We start from the raw sequence: 17,690 nt of genomic DNA, 5'->3' as shown, positions 1-17,690 counted from the left end.
AATATTTTTTTTTAAATACTTGAACTTAAATATTTTTGAAATAAAACTATATTCTTTTTCAATTTAATTCTAGAAAAATAATACAAAAGTTTTGAGTTCAAAAGCGGAAATAATTAAAACAAATGAAACAGCCAAACCATCATTTGGACCACCACCACCTGGGATGGCAGCATGCAAAATATGTGGACGTCATTTTAATTCAGATCGTGTTGAAAAACATGAAGAAATATGTTTAAAAGCATCTAATAAAAAACGAAAAATTTTTGATTCAACAAAACATAGAGTTAAAGGAACTGAAGCAGAAGTATACTTAAGACGTATTGCTAAAGGTCAAATTAAATCAGATTCAATATTAAAAACTCCTGTAACATCAACAATTGTAAAATCAGGTCCAACTAAATCTATCAATTCTAATTCTGATTCTAAAAAAAGTAATTGGAGAAAAAAACATGAAGAATTTATTGCTGCTATTAGAGCTGCCAAAGAAGTTCAAAAACATTTAGCAAAAGGTGGTAAACTATCAGATTTACCACCACCACCACCATCTGAAAATCCTGATTATATACAATGTCCACATTGTTCACGTCGTTTTAATGAAGCAGCAGCTAATCGCCATATACCCAAATGTGCTAATATGCTACATAATAAACCAAAACCTAAACCTGTTAAAAAGCGATACTAACCCTGCTTAAAAATATTTATTTATAAAGGATTCTTTATATACTTAAATTTTTACACGCAAACTATGTCGCGACTTAAATCAATGAAATAAAATCTAAAAATATAATACGTACGTACATAATATAAAAATATGTACACATAATTTTTTTTCAGGTTCTTTACTTAACATTCCCGTAGTTTTGAACATAATTTTATTTAAAAAAAAAAGTTCCATTTTATTTCAACATTGATGAAAATTAAATGTAATAAAAATATTGATACTAACCATTTTTTTTATAAAGTTACTAAATATCTTAAAATAAATACATATGTATATTAAATTAATCTTTTTACATAACACGTTATGTATGGAATCTCATATTTTCTATGTGATACTTTGTATAAAATATAAAACAAAAAAAAATTTAGTTGCAATCTATTAATTTTTAAATCTAGCCTTAAGTGTTTTTTTTGCTGATTCCTATTTATGAATCATAGCCTCATTATGAGCCTCTATTCTCAGTCACGTAATACGAAAAGAATTCTCACTTCAAAGTTATATTACACGAATATATGACTCTTACACACTTTGTTTCGACCCGGTAAGTAAGAAGTTCGGAAAAACTCAGAATTTTAGTCATTACTATAAGAGAAAATAATACTAACTAGGTTGTTCTCATAATATTCTCTTGTTCCCTTAATCCAAGTGCAAAGTTCTGCAATATTTTTTCATATAAAGTGATTATCAACAGTAGCAACTTTAGTTAAACAGCTTTTCTTGGAAAATTCAAATTAGTCTGTTAATCTTTCTTTTAAACTTTCCATTTATAGATAAAAATCACGCAAAATGCAAATATTTGGTCGATAATCAGAAAATTCATAAGTCAATTTGCTAATCTCTTCTTTTTGTTTTCTTTTTGACTATGGCAAAATGAAAATTATTATAGAATTATATTCTAATATCATTTTTAATTCTATTGTGTTTGTCACATACAAACGTTTCTTTTAATTATTTTATAATTATAATTAAATTTTTCATTTACATGTATATCGTTTTACTGCCTTCTTATAAAAAATAAGAAGAAATATAAATTCTTATTTTAATCAGAAACTTCTTCTATTTTAGATGTCGGTGGATCGATAATGCTTTTACAAATTTCAGCTGCAGCTTGCATTTCAAATCCTTCCAATATATATGCTAAATTATCCAATGTTGCATCTTCATCATCTTGAAACCATATTGTAAGCATTGCTTGTGCTTGAGCAGCTACCGTTGAGTTTTCACTTTCAAAATACAGTAATTCATCAGGAGAAAATCCCAACTTTTTGCCTAACTTTTTCCATTCTGAACCAATTTTACTAGCTATTTCTTCAATATTTTCTTTAGTTACAGTGCTCGTCTTGTGAGCGTTATGATCATCTGGAGTTAAGTTTTCCGTCTTCATTAATTCAGCATCATCCTGTTCTTCTAATGCAACACTTTCTTGTTCATGTTGTTCCAAAACAGTATTATTAACGGCTTCTTGGACTTTTGTTATTTCATTTTTATCTTTTAAAATTTTACGCCTGACACTTTCTAAGTAATCTACAACTTTACAAGTTGGTGATGGAGAATTAACTGATGTAAAAAAAAGGGTAGATTGTCGCGCCAGTAACCTTAGAGCACGCCATTCAAATGAAGTATCATTTTTCTCTCGTGGATTTTCTAAATATGTTTCAAGTTGCGGTAAAAAATTTCTATCTTCACTTTTGCATGCCATTAGATTATCTGGTGCGATATTCCAGAGACGTGTAAGTTCATTTCTGAAATTTAGTTTTGTTTTTTTTTTTTAAGTAATTTTATTTAATTTTATTATTAATACTAACGTTCCCATAAAAAATTGTCCTTTTCTAGAGGCTTCTTTCATAGCTTCTCCCAGCGATTTTTTTGGTTTTTTCGGTTTCGAAACTTCTTCTTCGTTTGTTTCTTCTTTTAGATCGGGCTTATTAAAATCTTTGCAACCCTCATTTTTCCAGTTATTCCAAATCTCTTCTCGTTGCAACATATGTTGTACTGTGACGGTAAATTTTTTGCCCTGTGGAGGAGTCTCTTCCAAAAGCTTGTATATTTTTGCTTCAGTTTCTTTAATGAAATCTGATTGGACTTGGTTTAAAGTTAATGATTCTCTAAAAATAAACCTAAAATAACATATTATATTATATTTGCAAATTTTTTTACGTTTTAAACTTGACTGTTGAAGTCAAATATTGAAATAAAATTAAAAACTGCACCAACACCGATCGACGAAAGTTAGAGTCGGAAAGTTGTAAAGCTAATAGTTTAGGATTTGTCAAAAATTTTGCAAAGAAATGCTCAGTTTTAAAATTTTTTTCTTCGTTGTCTTCCATTGGAACTTCTCCGTTGGTAAGACCATGTTTCCTTTTTTTCAAACTTGATCCTCTTTGTTCATCTAATTTAAAACTGTTAAAAGCAGACAAAACAGCGGTTGCATGCTAAAAGTGCATATATTTTTAATTTTTAACCTTATTAACATAACAGTGTAACTCACACTTGCAAAAACCTTCCACTGAACTTTATTATAACATTGATTTGGATTTCTAAAAAAATCTTGCAAAGCCCAGAATTTACAATACAAGTTGTAATCAATTTTTACAGGAATATCTTCTAGTGTGTCAGCTAAAACTTCTTCAGAATCTTTGTCGTCTACACCAAATTCTGTTATATTATCTAAGTTGAATTCTGAAATGACGTTTAAGCCAGATCGTTCAGAGAAAGGGAAAAATTTTGCTAAGAACAATAAAATTCTTCCACAGAAAACTGTATTTTGTGTACGCGACAGGCGACGTAGCAAGTCATTACACATACGTAAAATATTGTTTTTGCAATTTACAAAAAATATTTCTTCTTTCCAAATGCTCACTCTATCTTCAACAAAAGTAAAAATCTGTTCACATTTTTCCAAAGTTACAGCATCAAATGCATCGCCTAAAAGAACAACTGGAATAGTAACAGAGACAATGTCTTGTCGCACCGCTTCAATTGAAAGTGATATTACAGACCCCACTTTCGAAATATCATTCAGTTGCAGCAAAAGTAACTCTCGAAAAGCTTGATCCAAAGCCGATTTTTTGTCAGCATCATTATTGTTTTTAAAAGAATCATAATCAATTTTCACACAGCTTAAATGCTCATTTTGAAACGCTATTTCCAATGATTCCTAAAAATAATGGAATGCTATTGTAAATGCCAAATGTATCAATTAGGTTTGGGGATGTTTTTTTACTTTAAATTTTTTATGTATTTCCACAAAACTTGCAGGAGAACATTTTGGCGAGGAATTATTGGTTGCTATTTTGCTCATATTTAATTATATAGCATAATATTTTTGTAGTGAAAGAAATTAAATTTTTTATTTGCAATATTTTTAATACAAATTTTATGTAAAGTTAAGTGTTACAATTTAATTTTCCTAATAAACAAAAAACTGTCAAATTTTAAAGTGACAGTTGCATAAAATTACAAAATCAAGCAAAAGTACATTTGTTCACCAAACAATTAATTTTGATTTTTCATTTAAATTTGTACAGTATTTAATACGTGTGTTTACACAACAACTATCAACGGTTGATATGTCACGTTTTATTCAAAGTGATTCTGACAAAAAATAAAAATTCTAATAAAAAATAATTCATTTAAATTTTAATAAACAATAAGTACCTATTTATAATTACTATATTTTTTAAATTAATTACAAGTTTTCAGTAGACTGTATTAAATATTTTCTCAACAATCTTTATAAAAATTAATAAGTTTTATCTCGCGTTTTTTTCACCGAAAATCATGGCTTATATTTCGACAAGTTAAAATAATTTTAATATACACTTTGAATTTGCCAAAAAGTAACTCAGTAATATGTTAGTTAAGTTATTTTATAACTACCCTCGCGACAAAATGTATGTGAAAACACGTTTTTGACATGCATTTTGTTTTAGATTGCAAGTAGGCATTTTTATAATAAATTGTCATTAGAGTCTATCTTTCATTATCTTTTTAATGGAATTTGCCCTCTATTCCTTTTTCATAAAAAAATCAAAACTTGTTAACTCAAATGTTTTTGATAATCTATTATATCAATAATAAAAAAGTCGAAATTGGCAATAAGAGAAGAAAATTTTTATGTAAAATATTTAAAACAAATATTTTACATAAAAATTAAATTTTCGAGTTTATTTAGATTTTTTTCGATTTCTTTTTCTCACAACGAATTCAAAGGTAAAGAAAAGGTGAATTTTTGGTTTGTAGAGTTTGTTTTCTCTGTCCACTAAAATTTAAATTATGTATTTAGAAGTTCTGTCAGTGTCGCATATCGCAATAAAATAATCTGCGAATCTGCCATATTTAAATCTGTGGATTGAGTAATATTTTGACATTTCAAGTGACTATCGCTGTTTCAGTGGCGCAAACAAAATTAAAAAGTTTTACCGTCAAATTACAAATCGTCCGCAGAGTCTAATTTGCTCCATTTGCCACAAAAACGAATTTGAGAAATTTGAAAAAGAAGGTTTGAACCTTAAAAAAATGTGTTGCAACAATTTTATTTAAATTTTGCAGTTTATTAATTATTTATGAACAACGGAATAAAATTCCATTCATCCTTCCAAGATTTTTTGGAGATCTTCAATTTTTTTTTAAGTTGATCATTTTTGCTATTGCTCTATATTTAATGAGCTTGTTAATACTAACTAACCTCCTTGCACATGAAGCAAATAATTTTGCAAATGGAGCACATTAGAAGTGAAACTTACGGAATGATCGTGTACCTCGCTTTTTTATATAGTATTTTCTCAGTATTTTCTAATGGATGTTTCACCTTTTCAATAAAATTATCAATTTCTTCAATTTCAATGAATTTTTGCTTTTTTTCTTTTTTTACATAGCATACGAGTACTAAAATTTACATAAATAAATCATGCTTTTTTCATGTAAAATGTGCTCCATTAACAAAAAAATGGTTAATGAAGCAAATAAGCACGAAAATCTCTTAAATGTGATTTGTTGAGCAAACGGCACCGGATCAAATGGGATAGGAAAAAATGGTTTGCGTCACGTGAAAGAGCGCTCGTCAAAACTATAAAACCACCCTTGAATAAAAATTTAAAAAAATGGCGTACGGAGCATTACAGGTTTCAGATTACAAATTTTTTTTTTCATCTAATCAGAGTACTCTGAAAATTTAAATCTGTTCATATTCAATCTCTGACGTAAGACAAATACGTTTTCTTGCAACGTTCAACTTCAGTATTTTGCAGCTAGAATATGAGTAAATAGCGTGCCGTATACCGCTTTCATTTTGGTTAGTACTTTATTATTAAACTATAACCATAGGCGGACTAGATGAATATTATACGTCTGCATTCGGTTTTATAAGTCTATTGCTTAAATAATTTTAAGCTGTCAAGCCAAGCAACAGAATGTAAACAAATCTAAAACCGAAATTAAAATACACAACAAACTTGATTTCATTTAAGCTAAAAAATTGCAAATACAATAGCAAATATTAAATAATCTTTTTAGGAGTACTTAGGAAACGATGAAATTATGTCTTCCTTAGAGCTCAAGCATTCACTGCGAAAAATGGATTACGCAGATTCAGTTAAAGAAACATTAAATCGAATAGGTTCGGAATTAATATGTATGTACTGAAAAATCTGATATTTTATTAAAAATTATTTAAATGGTTTTAGAAAACTTTATAACTACGCGGAATAAATTAGATGTTGCAATGGATTTAATAGCTGAAATAATATTTTTAGAGAAGTCAAAGGAAGTTGATGTCCGAAAGACTGGATTTCAACAAGGACCTAATTTGTCTCTTATACAAGAATTCCAGTTAGTAATTGTACTCAGCGAGTTTTTTTCTCATCCGGGCCCTGACGCCACAAGGAATGCGGTATTTTTATCTTTATTTGGTGGAAATATTACACCTGGACGAACAAGTGTTTTGGTTAAGCTGATCAGTGTGTCAATATCCGTTGCTATTCCACCTTTATTATGTGCCGCAGGTACATGGATGCAACAGCTTGGCTGTACATCTGGTCCCAGTTGTGAGCTGGTTCAATGTCTTATTAAGGATTTTATAATTTTTTCAAAAATAACTTCTGAACAATTGAAACAATTGCCTTTAGTAGCTCCAAGGTAGCCACAAACATTCATGTTTCACAATGTATTCAAGTTATTTTTTAAATTTATTTCATGATATTTAGGTTTGCCGCAAACTTTATGACAACCGTTGCTGATCTATATTTAAATGATTTAAAAAGTGAAGTACTTGTGGCACCGCCAGATATGATTTTAGAGTTATTTACGGAGTGGGTTAGTAAATATTGTTTATGTTTTATTTCATAAACCTGTTACTCATCATATATTTTAGATTACGGACAATCCTAGTTTATGCTTGGCTGCCCAACAAACTTTGGCTTTACCAACTGGTGCAATAGCTATGCCATCCTCCACTCCTATTTCTGGCTTAATACGCTGGTCAGTTTTAGCTCCAATTATAAACCAGAAAGGAATATACAATCGCCTTCATTTAGCTTTATTAGAGACGTTACTACAAATTCCATCATCAAGCGGTCCAGCAACAGCACTAAATGCCCAACATTTAGCTCAAGTTGTCAACCCTCTTAAAAACCATGCCAGAAAATTGATTCTTGAAAATATTGACCCGGAAAGCGATGAAAATTATCAAATAAGTTTAGAAAGGTATGCTCAAGCTACTCAAATTGCTTTGGCTTCAAAATGTATTTATGGTAACATCCCACAATTATTGTGCTTATTAGAAACATTACCTAATAATAACTTAATGAGTATTATTATAAAAACAAACAAAAACTTATAATAAAAAAGTATATTTATTAATATATAACTATTCATAAAATTTAAAATGGTTTAAAACGTCGCGATTTCTTTAATGCTTCTATTTTTTTCTTATCCTCCTCAAACTTTTTTCTTAGACTAACAATATTTTTCATTTTTGATTCACGTATTTGAAATGTATAGAAATTCTTCAATTCGCGATTCTTCTTATTTTTCTGCATTTTATCCTCAATTTTATTTATAATTGATTCCTTTTGTTCAAATCCAACATTTTTTCCATGTTTTCCAACTGTTATCCATCCGTCATTGTCAGCTTCTTGAGCTTTTTCAGCTTCTATTGCTTTTGCATCCTTAGCATCATATTCTCTCATAAATGAATCTATTTCAGTTTGCAATTCATCTTCTGGTATAATACTTTCAATATATTCATCTGCCCACTTCTCTACGCCACTTTTGAATACCGATTTAAGTTCAGTATCACAAAAAGAAATTTCTGTGATTTGTAAAGCTTGCTGAATAGATTTCGAAAGTTTAAATACAATATATGCACATTTAAATACAAAAGGACTCTTTCTTCCAAGAAATACATCTTCAGATATTTTAAATTTTGCAGTGCCCTCCTCGTCTTTACCAGGTTTTTCTGAAAGTATTACGGAAACTACTTCACCTGCTTTTTTCTCAAAAAAACTTTTCAAATGTTGTTTGTGAATGTACGGTGGTATGTTTAACAGAAACAATGTTTTTCCTCTTGGTTTTTCCTCATCTATAACACGAATATAGTGTTCCTTCATATATATCTGATGTCCATTTTTATATTTTGTATTCACTTTCAAAGGTACAACTAAAATTTTGTATATTATTATAATTATCTGTACATATAAGTTATAAAATGTTTGAGCATGATTATGGAACAAGTAAAAACAAGTAAACTCACTATTTTGGTATGCAAAACTGTGTTTTACAAATTATTAAATTGAATATTGACACGTACCATAATCATAGAGAAATATGATTTATTTAAGCATTTTACCTTTATAACCATGAAAAATTTCAGAAGTTTTCATAATACAATAAGGATTATATTAATGTGTTATTTTCTAAAAAAATTTATTTATAAAATTTCACGTGCGATTTGTTTACTTACTTAATTTGTCAGAAAAGGTATAACTTTACATCCATTTAAGCTTTGACATTTCTGTTAGCCGTGATACAAACCGAAATTTTGACAAATAGTAATTGGGTAGCGCTTCGTTATATAGTATCGTTTACACAAAATTTTAGGAAAATTTTTAACAATTTTTATTTTGAAGGGAACGAGAAGTTATTTGAACTGGAAGTTGTTATTTTATATTCTTTTAAAATATTTATTAAGACTGTATCCAAAATTTTGTTTTGCAAGAAGTAAAATGGTAATAGTCAGTTTGTCTTTTTGATTATTAAGATATATGGATAATGCCTATATACAGCATGTGATAACCGAAATTTTTTATAGCCTGAATATTGATGTAAATAAATCAATTTAATATCAGATTTTGAGTCAAATTTACATATTACGTCTCATTCCCCTTGGAGGAAAATTTTGTTGGTAAGCGGAATAAAACGTATGTCAACCATTGATGCAAAAGTTGTCTTGCAAAAAAGCAAATTCATATACATCGATGATATATTTCAATTGACTGACCTGATCAGATATTGAAAAGGAAAAGGGTGCCTGTCAATTTATATATTAGATTTTTATTGAAAATCAAAATTTTTATTGAGAATCAAAAAATAGGTCGTTCTGGTACAAAAAAGTTTTTGTAAAATATAAAACTTGATATAACTTTATAAAGTGTTAGTATGAAGGTCTGGTATAATCTGGTATAAGTTTGAAAAATGAGAGAAAATAATGACGACAGCAAACATTTTCTCAATGTTTAAAGTTTCTTCAAGTTTTATAAAGAAAGATTTAGTGTTTTGAAAACTGTTAAATTCGTAAAGCTGTCAAAACATATTTTTTTTTATTGTGTCAGAAGGTTTTAAAAAATTGCAACAATTAAATTTAAAATTTGTTCGTTGCTCGACAGGCTTTTGTTTTTCTAAATTTCACATTTTTACAATTCAAAATCAAAATTTGTCTTTTTTTATAACTAAAAATCTTTTTTCATAAATAAAAAAAAACTATTTATTTATGTTTGATAAATATTTTGATATTTTTGACGTTTATTACCTATTTTATAAAGTTTTTCAACTTTTCCATTTGGTTTGTGTTTTTTTAATTATAATATTTTTGCTTTTTGAAACAAGTTACATTTTTTTTTTTTAAAGTTCCTTCAAACCTAATATCTTATAAGAATATAAAGCAAAAACTGTTTTATTTAATTATTACATTTGAGTTGCTACAGCTGAGTCATAAGTTACGCTTGTCGTTCTGCCAAAAATGTAGGCGAGTTTTATTTTTCGTTTTTTTTTTTTTTAAAGCCAGAAAATTATCAAATAGGTTTCAAATAAAATTTTTTTCTATGAACAGAAAAATTGTAAACGTTTATCTTTGGCATTATTTTGACGTAAAAAATTAAATATGACGATCTTATAACGGTTATGTTATGATAGATGTTAATAACGGTAAATTAACGCCAAAAATTTTTAGGTTTTATTATTTTAATGAGCAGAAATAATTTTTAGTACATTTGCTAAACAATACGTTTCGCGAGTCATTCGCAAAATTTTTTTCTACCTTATCAAAAAGACAATCATATGGAAAATGTATGCAACAATTGAATTTTCATTTCTTGAATCTATTCATTCAATGTTATATTGCGCATTCTCAACTCTCGTTTTGAAGTTCTTTCATCATAAAAATAAATTTTGGATTATCGAAAAATCAATATATGGGTGACGAAAATACAATATTTTCACTTGTTGGTAAGTATTTTATTATAAAAATTAGAATATTCTATTGCAAATTTAAATTTGAATGCTTGTAAATACGTATACAAATGCATACATAGGTAATTCCAGAAAATTTCAATTATAAAATTTTAGCAAAAACAGTCGAAACGGAAAAAAATTCGACTTACAGGCTGGCGCAAAGTAACAAGTTTTCGTACTTTGAAACAGAAGATCAAGAAAATCAGTGGTCGAATAAAATGAATCCTGTGCCAAATCATGATTTTATGGAATTGCCAACCGTCCACCATCAGCATCAACCGCATTGTAAACAACGATGCTTTGTGTTCACTGAAATAGCTGATATTGAATTACCGCCAGAAATTACATTGACAAATAAGTATTCGACTGAAAAGTTGAAGAGCGCTTCAATTCAATCTTATAAAATGGAAAACTCAATCACGCCAATTCCAGAAAATAGTTCCAAAGGACCAAAAGTTGTAGCAATACTGAGCGCAATATTAGTTTGCATATGTCTAGCTGGTGGTATTCCATTAGCACTTCAATTACGTGCTTCATCTTTATTGGAAGCCAGACTTTCTTTTATAAGACGTCTGCTGTCTGAAACGCCACTAGTTGAAGGCTATTGGTATCCAAAAAAAGATGTTAATTTGACAGTAAGCATAAATGAAGTCAAAAGTAATTTGGTTGGAGCTGTTCTATGGCCTATTACTGTTCCATGTGAAGCTCAATATTTGGATGCGGTTCAGTTAGCTTTAGAAGGTATTGATGAAGCTAGGCGAATGCTTTCTAAAAGTCAAACAGCTATGAAAATAGTTGAAACTGCTGATGAAATGCAAGCAGCACACTCTGATGGTCAAGTTGCAGTTCTTTTAGGTTTGGCTGGTGGCCATACTCTAGGTGCAAGTTTGGCCGTACTAAGGAGTATGTATATGTTAAGCGCCAGATTTGTATCAATAACGAGTTTAGGTTGTACTACGCCTTGGGCTGGAGCATCAATTCGAAACGATAGAATTATTGAAGAAAATTCAACTAACACCCTAACTGAATTTGGGAAGGTAACTAATTTGAAAGTATAATTTTATATATGTATAATTTATGTAAAGTTTCGAATGAGTTGACTTATATCATTAAACACTTTTTTCCTATTGAAGGTTTGTTCTTACTATACTTAGGTTTCCCAGTTCTTCTTAAAGGAAATTTTATTCTTAATTGAATTAAATATTGAGAACCTGGAAGTCTTAGTTGAAATTTTTCATTGCTTCAACGTTTATTTATAGGATAGTGGACATTGCATTAGGATAGTGTATTTAATTAAATTTTTTTCGGTACTATAGAGTAGCAAACTACTTCTGAAAAATCTAGGGTTTTCTATCAGAACATGATATCTACATTTTTGGAAAAAAAAAAGTTCTGAATGCTGCAAAATTTTAAGCACTTTCTAATAGAAGAAAAAAAAAATAATTTTTTCAGTAGTTTCAAAAAAAGGTCATTGAAGAACATTATAACTAATCAATTGTTCAAAAAATTTTTTTGACAAAATTAGATATCAACAGTTATTCATTTCTCGAGATCGTAAAATTTTCTAAGAAGGCTTTGAAATATATAAAACATCTGCACATGTTCATTTCTACATTTTCTTTCTAAATTTTCATGTTTGTTATTTTCATATAAGTGAAACGTTTAAAAACATTTAAAACTAGACCAGTGAACTTATTCAACTCTGATTGATACTTATTGCAATTGAAAAAACTGTAAATCCTATTTGATATACATACCTAAAGTATGTTAAAATTATGTATGTTAAAATTTTAAAAAGTATGTTAAAATTTTAATACTATGTAGTATTTAGTAGCAACATTTTAAAATGCTAACTTTTTAAACCATCTTCACTAAATTTTCACCAGTTATTAATAATAATGTAGCAAAAATATAGATATCATGTTCTGACAGAAAACCCTAAAAATATGATATTCATTACAATGATCTATTTTGTTAAAATATTTGCATAAAATTAAATATAAAAATTATTTTTCGTCTGAGTTACAATTAGAAAATTTAAAAGCCAAGTTTTATGAGAACTTTTATGACCATTATGTAGAATATTTTCTTTTTATAGAAATTACTTAAATAAGTGTGTTATATGAATAATATTGTATGTACAAGATAATGTGAGGTTTCCCTGAAGTTATATTTACCAAAGCAGCATTTTGCAAGTTGCAGTTAGTTCTGCAGATTTGGCGATTCAAAGCAAAAAGCTAATTTGGTTTAATTAAAAAAAGCAAGTTTGCATAATTTTTATTTCTTTGTAAATATATGTACGTTTTTTTATAATTGCACATAAGTGTTTCGTTTTCAGTGTGCATACATGTATTATATCCGTGTTCAACTGTACTTATATGAGGTTTGTCCACATACAAATATTACTTGTAAAATAAAATTTAATTTACTTTCATAATTTTCATTTTACAACAATTGCAATTTGTATGCAAATTTTTTTTGTCTGGAAGTCCAGAAATAATAAAAAGCAAATTTTAGAAGAATATAAATTTAAAGCAAAAAAAAAATATAATAGAAGAGTATAATTTTGGAGATGAGCTGATATGCATAAATTAAGATTTACATAAATATCCTTTTAATTCGTTGGTTTTTTTGTTAAATTTTTTTTATATGTTTCAGAAAATGGTTTTATTTAGGTTCTTTTTATTTAATAACTTTAAAATGATAATATAAATTATTATGAAGTTATTGATTAACAGCAAAATTTGGTTATTATTTACTTAATAGGATTACAGAAATTAAATCCTGGTAATAATATCATGTGGGAAAAATTATGCGGCATTGAAATTTTAGTTCAAGATACATACATAATTGAATTGAATACACATACTTATGTATATAGAGTCTGTATTATCCTATTTTGAATTTCAAAATCGTCGTCTTTAGTTCTTTTATCCGAGTTAATTGCAAAATCAATTTAATTGAAACATAAAAAATTGTTCCTTAAAATAAAAATGAAAATCCTGCGTTAACAGATTATTAGAATTAAATATTCAAAAAAATTTTGAACTGTTTTTTCGTTTATGATTTAAAAATTAATGAGATTAATTTTTATAATTTTTTTTTTTTTTGATAACAGAGTATACTCTTTGAAATGAATCGTCTGGGAATGCTTGTTGAAATATCTCAGTTATCGGAGCAAGCTATGGAAATTGCAATAAAAACAGCTAAAGCACCCGTTCTTCTATCAAATGCGGCACCATTGTCACTATGTAATAGTTCTAATTTAGCATCAATTCCTGATCATATTTTGGGGTAAGTGTCCAAAATACGTAATTATTTTTATTATGAGTAATACGTTGTTATTTTTATTGCAACCATTAAAAGTATTAATTAAGTAGAATTTAAACAATTGCATTATATTATTTTTACTTACTTAAAATTCATAGATTATAATTATAATGATTAATTAACCTATTGGGTTGTTTTTAAAATAACATATGCAAGCGTGTATTTCCAAATACGAATAATTGTAGGTTTAGTTAAAATAAAGTTAACTTTTTGTTATATTAATGCGTTTTAAACTAGTTATAATAAATTTATTATATTAACAGAAAATTTTTAAAGTTTGTAGTTATATGTACGATACAACTTTTCTACAGACATATTTCAAATGTATCACTTTTATTAATTTTTATGTGATAGTTATTCCAAACACGATTTCAGTGCTCTTACTAAAGGATTATGATCCTATGATAAACTTTTTATGCAATATTATGTACCTATTCTAGTTCTTTTTAAAATTCTTAAAATAAGAAGATAATCACATTTTTTTAAAATTTTTACTGTACCATAGAAATTATATTATTAAATTTTCAAATTTAAAATGGTAAGAATTTTTGATTTGTACATGTCTGCATTTAAAAAATTGTAAGCGTACATTGTTTAAAGATTTCATTTCATAGTTAATGTGTCTCACGACACTTTTTAAATATTTTCGCAATTCGCTCATTTCTCTTAACTTGTTTATTTTAAATTAAACAACTTCCTCATGGATATTTTCAAATTAAATTACATTTTGTATGTACATATGTATGTATGTAAATGAAAAATTTCTGTTATACATGACTTCATGAAAAGAAAAAAACTAAATTTTAAAATTATTAAATTTTTGTTCTTACATACGTACATATACATATTTTCGTATGCATTAAAAAAATTAAATTTTTATTTCTTTGTAATTAGCATACATGCTTATAAACTTACATACATACATGTGTAAATTCTCTTATGGAAAGAATTTTTACTTAACGAAAAACAAAATTTTCATATGATTATTTATTATTTCTTATGTTCGTATATTTATTTAGATTACTCTCAGACAATGGTGGTGTTATAATGTTAAATATGGAAAAATGTGGAGAACGGCAGTTAACAGTACGTGAGGCAATTTATGCAATTAATTATGTGCGAAAAATTGCTGGAGTTGATCACATTGGTTTAAGTGGAGCACCAAATAGTTATACTTATCTTTTAGCTGAATTAGCACGTGATCGTGTATGGGGTAATGCAGCAATTAAAAAATTAGTCGGTGGTAATATTGTTAGAATATTACGTGAAATTGAAACATTAAAAAATCGTTTACCGCTATATGAAAATTGGATACCACATGAGTTGATTGAAAGCAAATCGTATTGCAGATATCCAGAATCATAGATTTTTTATGATTAAAATTTTTATTAGAATTATAATATAAAGAAAATCAGGATAAAACAGAAATTATATAATATATTACACATATGCGTGTACATATTTAAAAAAGATATTTGGTAGTAATAAAAAATATTCAAAGTAACAAGCACAAATTTTTTGGAAATGTGCTAAAAAGCAAAAAATACAAAATTTAAAGAGCGGATACAAGAAAATAATCTTACTCACTATAATCATAATAATAACAATAACAATTGTACTTAATAATAATAATTAAAATAGTAATAGTAATACTAATAACAATAATAGCAATAGTAATAATAATTGTAATATTGTTTTAAAAACAAAAAAAAGAAATAAAGGAAATGTGAAAGTTAATTAAGTACATAAATAGATGCGAACATCATTTCAACATTTATTTACTTAAGTTCACTCATATCATTAAAATTTTGTACATAAGGATTGTGTTTAACACAAATGAAGCAATACATAAAAATATTCATTCTTAATATTCATATTATGTATAAATTAAAATATAAACAAAAAATTTATATAAATAATAAAAAGGTTTAAAGTAATCAATAAAAAATTATTGTTCGTCTATATCTTTAATAATAAAAACTTGGCAAAAAGTTTAAATATTATATTCAAATTGAAAACATAAATTCCATACATTTATATAATTTTAAGTTAAATAAAAAAGAATAGTATTTTGGAAATTTTAGAATGTAACAATGTATGTATAGTACATGCTAATAGTCAATTTGAATGGGAGTAAATAAAATAAATTGTAAATTAAGAATGTAAACAATCGTAACATAATCGAATTTGAAAAATTTAAGATATCATAAAACTTGCAACTCTATTTGTTTATCTGTAAACTCAAAATTGTAAAATAAGAGCTAAAATAACTGAACTAAAATTAGAAAAAAATTCATTTAAATTGATTGAGTTTCCCTAGTTATTAGAATATTAATAAGAATAATATTCTATCATTACAGTTCAAAAATGCATCAATTTATTCATTTAATGTTATTTATTATCGCCGTAACTAATTTTTAATTGAATTAAATTTAATTATTCAGTGTAGTGTTGTCCTTGCTATTTAGCACTCTCAACATGTAATCTGAATTTCATAAACTAATGGTGTATTTAGACACAATATTAGCCATTTTGGAATAGAATGTACCTATATGCTATATATATGAAAATAATACATACATACATAATTTAAAATAATAAATTTGAATATTTTATGTACATGTAGATAAATAAATTATTTTAGTTTTATAAAGTAATTTTTGTTATATTTATGATATTTTTCAATTAAAATAATTTTGAAAAGTATTTTATTCTATATTTCTACTCGTATAGTGCAATTACTGAAAAAATATTATTTTTATAAAAGCAAAATTGAAGTAATACAGAAGTGAAGTAATTTAATTTTTACATAACGTTAATATTAGTGTTAACAAACTTTATTAAAAACCAAAGTAAGTTAATGTTTAATTTATTAATAAATAAATCAGATGTTGTATGCATGGCTAAATATCAAATATTCTGTAAACTATTAAAATTACAGAAATTTTGAAATAAACGTTTAATTCATCTTAAATAAAGAATTTTTTTGGGAAAAATTTCAAATAGAAATTAATTTATTTAGAAATGAAAAAGATTCCTAACATTTTGTAAACATATTAGAATGTATTCAAATTTTATTATATAGTTTTTTAACATTTTAATTTAGTGATTCAAAAACAATTTATAACTTCAAAGATGTTTAAAATGTTAAGAATTTATTTGTACTTTTTTTTTAAGAATTTAACATGTAATTTTATGAGGTAAATAACATATTTTATTATTTATGTACTTATTAAGTTTTATACAATATATCTTAAGTTTAAAAAAAATAAAAATTTAAATACAAAATTTCTTATTAATAAAAAAAATTAATTAACTTTTATATATTAAGATAAGTTCATAAATATAATAATTCACATATATGTGTGTGCATTTAAAAGTTTACTCTCATTTTTTCCTTAAATTTTTAATTAAATAAGGTTATTTCATAATACCAAATATTAAATAATGTAGTTAATTATTGTATCGATCAAATCACCAATAGATTTATTTATTTATTATAAATTAAAGAATTTTATCAGAGAATAAAAAACAAACATTTTATTGATGGAAATTAAAATTTGCAGCAGATTGTACGTTACTAGTTAAGAGGATCTACAATATCTAATTACTCCCTTAAGACACAAGTTTTACACAATCCCTGTTTTCCCAAGGAACCTGATGATGCAGCACAATGAGTTGCGAAATAAACTTCAAAATTTTGAAATGAAATATTAAATAAAATTGTATGCACCATTATATCATTTGGTGCTTCATTAATAATTTTGACCCTTAATAATTTGAACACTACAAGGGCAACAAGTCGAATATCTGCCATTTCTCTTAGGCTTGTGCGATAAGGCATAATATAGAAAGAATATCGGTATGAGATTATTTTGAAAATAAAGTATATTTTAAAATATTTTAAATTCCT

The 17,690-nt window shown here is 26.5% G+C and overlaps 5 protein-coding genes across 9 annotated transcripts in view; 3 read left to right on the top strand and 2 right to left on the bottom strand.

Moving 5' to 3' along the window:
• LOC129614498 (homeobox protein 2) overlaps positions 1-971 on the top strand; it is a 126,808-nt gene extending 125,837 nt beyond the window's left edge. For all 3 annotated transcript variants that reach the window (XM_055529131.1, XM_055529129.1, XM_055529130.1), the window contains exon 7: positions 74-971. In XM_055529131.1, the coding sequence (XP_055385106.1) occupies positions 74-682 (609 nt within the window). In that variant the 3' untranslated portion in view covers positions 683-971. The remainder of the gene's footprint in view (positions 1-73) is intronic.
• A 638-nt stretch (positions 972-1,609) lies between these two features.
• Positions 1,610-4,119, bottom strand: LOC129614519 (THO complex subunit 1). Its single transcript, XM_055529168.1, has 5 exons — positions 3,945-4,119; positions 3,210-3,878; positions 2,879-3,153; positions 2,527-2,826; positions 1,610-2,463 (listed from the first exon to the last, which is right to left on the bottom strand). The coding sequence occupies exons 1-5, from the start codon at positions 4,020-4,022 to the stop codon at positions 1,761-1,763; spliced, it is 2,025 nt and encodes a 674-aa protein (XP_055385143.1). The 5' UTR covers positions 4,023-4,119; the 3' UTR covers positions 1,610-1,760.
• Positions 4,120-5,952: 1,833 nt separating this feature from the next.
• LOC129614510 (integrator complex subunit 15) lies at positions 5,953-7,591 on the top strand. Of its 2 annotated transcripts, none has more exons than XM_055529156.1 (4): positions 5,953-6,353; positions 6,406-6,856; positions 6,925-7,033; positions 7,092-7,591. In XM_055529156.1, exons 2-4 carry the CDS (start codon positions 6,444-6,446, stop codon positions 7,557-7,559), a joined length of 990 nt encoding a protein of 329 aa, XP_055385131.1. In that variant the 5' UTR covers positions 5,953-6,353; positions 6,406-6,443; the 3' UTR covers positions 7,560-7,591. The 2 variants fall into 2 exon arrangements, with proteins under 2 accessions (XP_055385131.1, XP_055385130.1); XM_055529155.1 differs by having other exon boundaries at positions 5,955-6,338.
• Positions 7,554-8,733, bottom strand: LOC129614511 (ribosomal RNA-processing protein 7 homolog A). 2 transcript variants are annotated; one of them, XM_055529158.1, is made up of 2 exons: positions 8,682-8,733; positions 7,554-8,378 (listed from the first exon to the last, which is right to left on the bottom strand). In XM_055529158.1, the coding sequence occupies exon 2, from the start codon at positions 8,326-8,328 to the stop codon at positions 7,600-7,602; it is 729 nt and encodes a 242-aa protein (XP_055385133.1). In that variant the 5' UTR covers positions 8,329-8,378; positions 8,682-8,733; the 3' UTR covers positions 7,554-7,599. The 2 variants fall into 2 exon arrangements, with proteins under 2 accessions (XP_055385133.1, XP_055385132.1); XM_055529157.1 differs by having other exon boundaries at positions 8,568-8,684.
• Positions 8,734-10,316: 1,583 nt separating this feature from the next.
• LOC129614513 (dipeptidase 1) lies at positions 10,317-16,555 on the top strand. The gene is made up of 4 exons (XM_055529161.1): positions 10,317-10,441; positions 10,562-11,484; positions 13,566-13,741; positions 14,797-16,555. The coding sequence occupies exons 1-4, from the start codon at positions 10,408-10,410 to the stop codon at positions 15,140-15,142; spliced, it is 1,479 nt and encodes a 492-aa protein (XP_055385136.1). The 5' UTR covers positions 10,317-10,407; the 3' UTR covers positions 15,143-16,555.
• The last annotated feature ends 1,135 nt before the right edge of the window (positions 16,556-17,690 follow it).

This window comes from Condylostylus longicornis, unplaced genomic scaffold, assembly GCF_029603195.1.
Source record: "Condylostylus longicornis isolate FDR11 unplaced genomic scaffold, ASM2960319v2 ptg000110l, whole genome shotgun sequence".
Lineage (NCBI taxonomy): Eukaryota > Metazoa > Arthropoda > Insecta > Diptera > Dolichopodidae > Condylostylus > Condylostylus longicornis.
Note: the sequence above shows the minus strand (reverse complement) of the source record. Positions and strands in the feature narration are given on the sequence as shown.

What these genes read in the sequence shown, in the direction of transcription:
- LOC129614519 (XM_055529168.1), bottom strand. Translation starts at nt 4,022, where the DNA reads ATGAGCAAAATAGCAACCAATAATTCCTCGCCAAAATGTTCTCCTGCA. An exon ending in TCAACAGTCAAGTTTAAAAC is followed by an intron (nt 2,827 to 2,878) that starts GTAAAAAAATTT and finishes GTTTATTTTTAG; the next exon opens with AGAATCATTAACTTTAAACC. An exon ending in GGACAATTTTTTATGGGAAC is followed by an intron (nt 2,464 to 2,526) that starts GTTAGTATTAAT and finishes ACTAAATTTCAG; the next exon opens with AAATGAACTTACACGTCTCT.
- LOC129614510 (XM_055529155.1), top strand. Translation starts at nt 6,260, where the DNA reads ATGTCTTCCTTAGAGCTCAAGCATTCACTGCGAAAAATGGATTACGCA. An exon ending in AGAAACATTAAATCGAATAG is followed by an intron (nt 6,339 to 6,405) that starts GTTCGGAATTAA and finishes AAATGGTTTTAG; the next exon opens with AAAACTTTATAACTACGCGG. An exon ending in TTGCCTTTAGTAGCTCCAAG is followed by an intron (nt 6,857 to 6,924) that starts GTAGCCACAAAC and finishes CATGATATTTAG; the next exon opens with GTTTGCCGCAAACTTTATGA.
- LOC129614511 (XM_055529157.1), bottom strand. Translation starts at nt 8,601, where the DNA reads ATGAAAACTTCTGAAATTTTTCATGGTTATAAAG. An exon ending in AATTTTTCATGGTTATAAAG is followed by an intron (nt 8,379 to 8,567) that starts GTAAAATGCTTA and finishes ACAAAATTTTAG; the next exon opens with TTGTACCTTTGAAAGTGAAT.
- LOC129614513 (XM_055529161.1), top strand. Translation starts at nt 10,408, where the DNA reads ATGGGTGACGAAAATACAATATTTTCACTTGTTG. An exon ending in TACAATATTTTCACTTGTTG is followed by an intron (nt 10,442 to 10,561) that starts GTAAGTATTTTA and finishes ATAAAATTTTAG; the next exon opens with CAAAAACAGTCGAAACGGAA. An exon ending in ATTCCTGATCATATTTTGGG is followed by an intron (nt 13,742 to 14,796) that starts GTAAGTGTCCAA and finishes ATATTTATTTAG; the next exon opens with ATTACTCTCAGACAATGGTG.